At 49.7% G+C, this 2,730-nt stretch overlaps 1 protein-coding gene across 1 annotated transcript in view; it reads right to left on the minus strand.

Moving 5' to 3' along the window:
- The window catches only part of CDK6 (cyclin dependent kinase 6), a 253,170-nt gene that overhangs the window by 249,449 nt on the left and 991 nt on the right, over positions 1 to 2,730 (minus strand). The window contains exon 2 of the mRNA XM_019508425.1: positions 840 to 1,336. Coding sequence (XP_019363970.1) covers positions 840 to 1,072 — 233 coding nt within the window. The 5' untranslated portion in view covers positions 1,073 to 1,336. The remainder of the gene's footprint in view (positions 1 to 839; positions 1,337 to 2,730) is intronic.

Here is a 2,730-nt window from a genome sequence, read left to right on the forward strand (position 1 = left end):
CAGGGACCTGAGGCTACAGGTAGCAGAAGCAGCATGGAGAGGAAAGGAGTGGGGAACAAGGGAAGGGAGGGCTGGGGGCGGGGAGGAGTGGGTGGGGCAAGGTAGGCACAACAGGGGGTAAGTGGGGTGGGGACAGGCAGCAGGGGGCAAGCTGATTGCTTTGCTCACTGCCTGCCCCCTACCACCTGCCTCCTGCCCCATTACTACTCCCTCCCCAACTGTCTCCTACTGCCTATCCCATTACAGCCCCCCTCATCATCTTTTTCCCCCACCACTTGCAGTAGTGGGGGGAGGACAAATTTAAGATGGTGCTGCAATAATTAGATTCTACACACAGAAAATTATAACACATTTATAACAATTTTCTGTGTGTAGAATCTAATTATTGGGGGGGGTTGCCTTGCAGTTGAGTAAAGCTGGTACACTTCTGCCAACATTACAATATCTACCCCCATTTTTATAATGACTAGGGCAGCAAAAATCTGTTCCATTGGGAAGAGGTGATCCCCAAGACAAAAGAACTGCTCCCTTTTCCTTCTTCCTGCTTATGCCTAAGGAACACCGTGTCTATATGGTTCCTTGCCTATTCACTCAAATACTTAAATAACACACCTATGCCTCTGGAAATGGGCGTTTAGATGTGTGGGGGGGGAGGAAAGAGCAAAAGGATGGGGTGAGGTCTGGCAAGCTAAACCTTATGCAATATTTCATGTACTCAATCTAATACTCCATCAGTTCAACCAAACTGCCATCCACTCCATCCAGGAACCCAAAGTTTTGTCTGCCCAGTTAACATAGCAAATCTAGAACCAGCCAAGTTTCCTACTCCAGCTCCTCACCTGACCACATTGGGGTGCTCAAAGGTCTCCAGGTGCCTCAGTACCGCCACCTCACGGATGGTGGAGAGCGGCATCCCCTCCTCGCTTGTCTGCACCCGCACCCGCTTCAACGCTACAAAACGACCTCCGTTCTTCAAGTCTCGGGCCTTGAATACCTTCCCATAGGCTCCTTCGCCAATCTCAGCCACACATTCATACTGCTGGTCAGTCAGGTTCGTGCTGTCCTTATCCATGCTGGCACAGCTTCTCCTTCTTTCCCTGGAGTCTCAGATGTATTGCTGAACTGGCTGTTGCCTGCAAACTAGGACTTTGATGGCACTGACACAGCCCCACAAAAAGTGTATGCAGAACTGCCACTACTAGAGGAATAGGTCGAATGGTCTCCCTCCTTGCTCCCCTTTCCTGCTTCAGTACAATCCTCAATGTGCCTTCTTTCTTGGCCACCAGCAATTATCATATGGCCTTTGGGATCATTGTCTGTGTAAAGTCAATATGATCTAAAATACAAAAACAAAGCAAAAGAGGTTCATTTGTGCTGGGTTGTCTCCCCTCCAGCCCACAACATGCACATTTCACTTCACCATTACTTTGTACGGTTTAATAATTGTGAAAAAATAAACTACTGTGCACTACTGGATTAGATGGGTGTACACAAAACATGATATGATGCAGAGGAGTGAGGATATGTGGAACACAGTAGGACTATAAATGTATAAATGACATTATAGGTTAAGGTGTAAGCACAACACTGTGTGGTAAATACGGTTTGCACAATGTATTACGATAGGGCTAAGTGGATCAGTTGTATGTTTTGGGATTACACTGAACACCAGACAATGGGATACACACCACTTTATGACAGACAGGATGCATAGCAGAGCATGCATGATTGGGATTTATGATCAAGAGTGTACGATTTACAAGTCTGCTGAATATCTTATGGTGAAATGTTTGGGCTATACCCAGCAATTGATTATCAACTACCTATTTGAACTAAGATAGCATTTCAAAGACCTGATCTCAGTCTATTTCCCTGTGTGCCAAGCAGTATTCAAATATATAACAAGAGCCAGTTCCTGCCTCAAAGTGCCTGAGAGAGGAAAAATATGGTCATCATGCCATGAGCATATATTGCTGAGTATTATGTGATGAGGTGTTTCCTACAATATGTAATCTTAATAATTGTGATCAGGTAAATGCAAACAGCAGTGCAAACATTTTCAATACTGTAAGACTGACTAGTGGGATTGTGCTGAGCACTGTGTCACTGGACAGGTGAGGGGAGCTAGCCTTGAGTACCAGCCTGGCCAACAACTGCCCGGGAAGTGTCGTCTTCACCCACCTGCCGCATGACCTTTGGCAAGTCCTCTCCCCTCACCCCCCATGCGACAGGTGCAGCCAGAGAGGCAGTCAACTCTCTCCGGCCACTACCAAACATACGCAAAAGGGCACTGATCTCAAGCCTGGGGTTGCCTGAAGTACTATTTGAATTCATAACACCATCCCTGCCTGGCTGTGGAGGCTGGAGAGAGGAGTTGACTTTATACCCATGCTGCTCTTCCAACTTCAGGTTGCCCCGAACAACCCCTGACCTCTGCCAACCTGTTGGTGGCTCCCTCCTGAAGCCCGTTACAGGCAAGGCCGTGTGCCTTGCTGCCATGTTACCTGCCCTGCCTTTTGCTGCAGCACATCCCCTTTCCTGGGGGCAACCGAGAGCCCCTCTCTGCACCCACGGGGAAGGCAGGGCCCTGAGCTGCTGGTGCGGGGCACCCGGTCCGACACCTCAGCGCTGTGGTGGGGCAGTTTGGGGAGAAGGAAGGGAGCAGCCTCGCGGTCCCCGCCGCTGCCCGGCCCGAGGGCGCCCCCGCTGCCGGCGCCCGGCCCGGCCCGG

Source organism: Gavialis gangeticus, unplaced genomic scaffold, assembly GCF_001723915.1.
Source record: "Gavialis gangeticus isolate Ggan-Ray unplaced genomic scaffold, GavGan_comp1, whole genome shotgun sequence".
Classification (NCBI taxonomy): domain Eukaryota; kingdom Metazoa; phylum Chordata; order Crocodylia; family Gavialidae; genus Gavialis; species Gavialis gangeticus.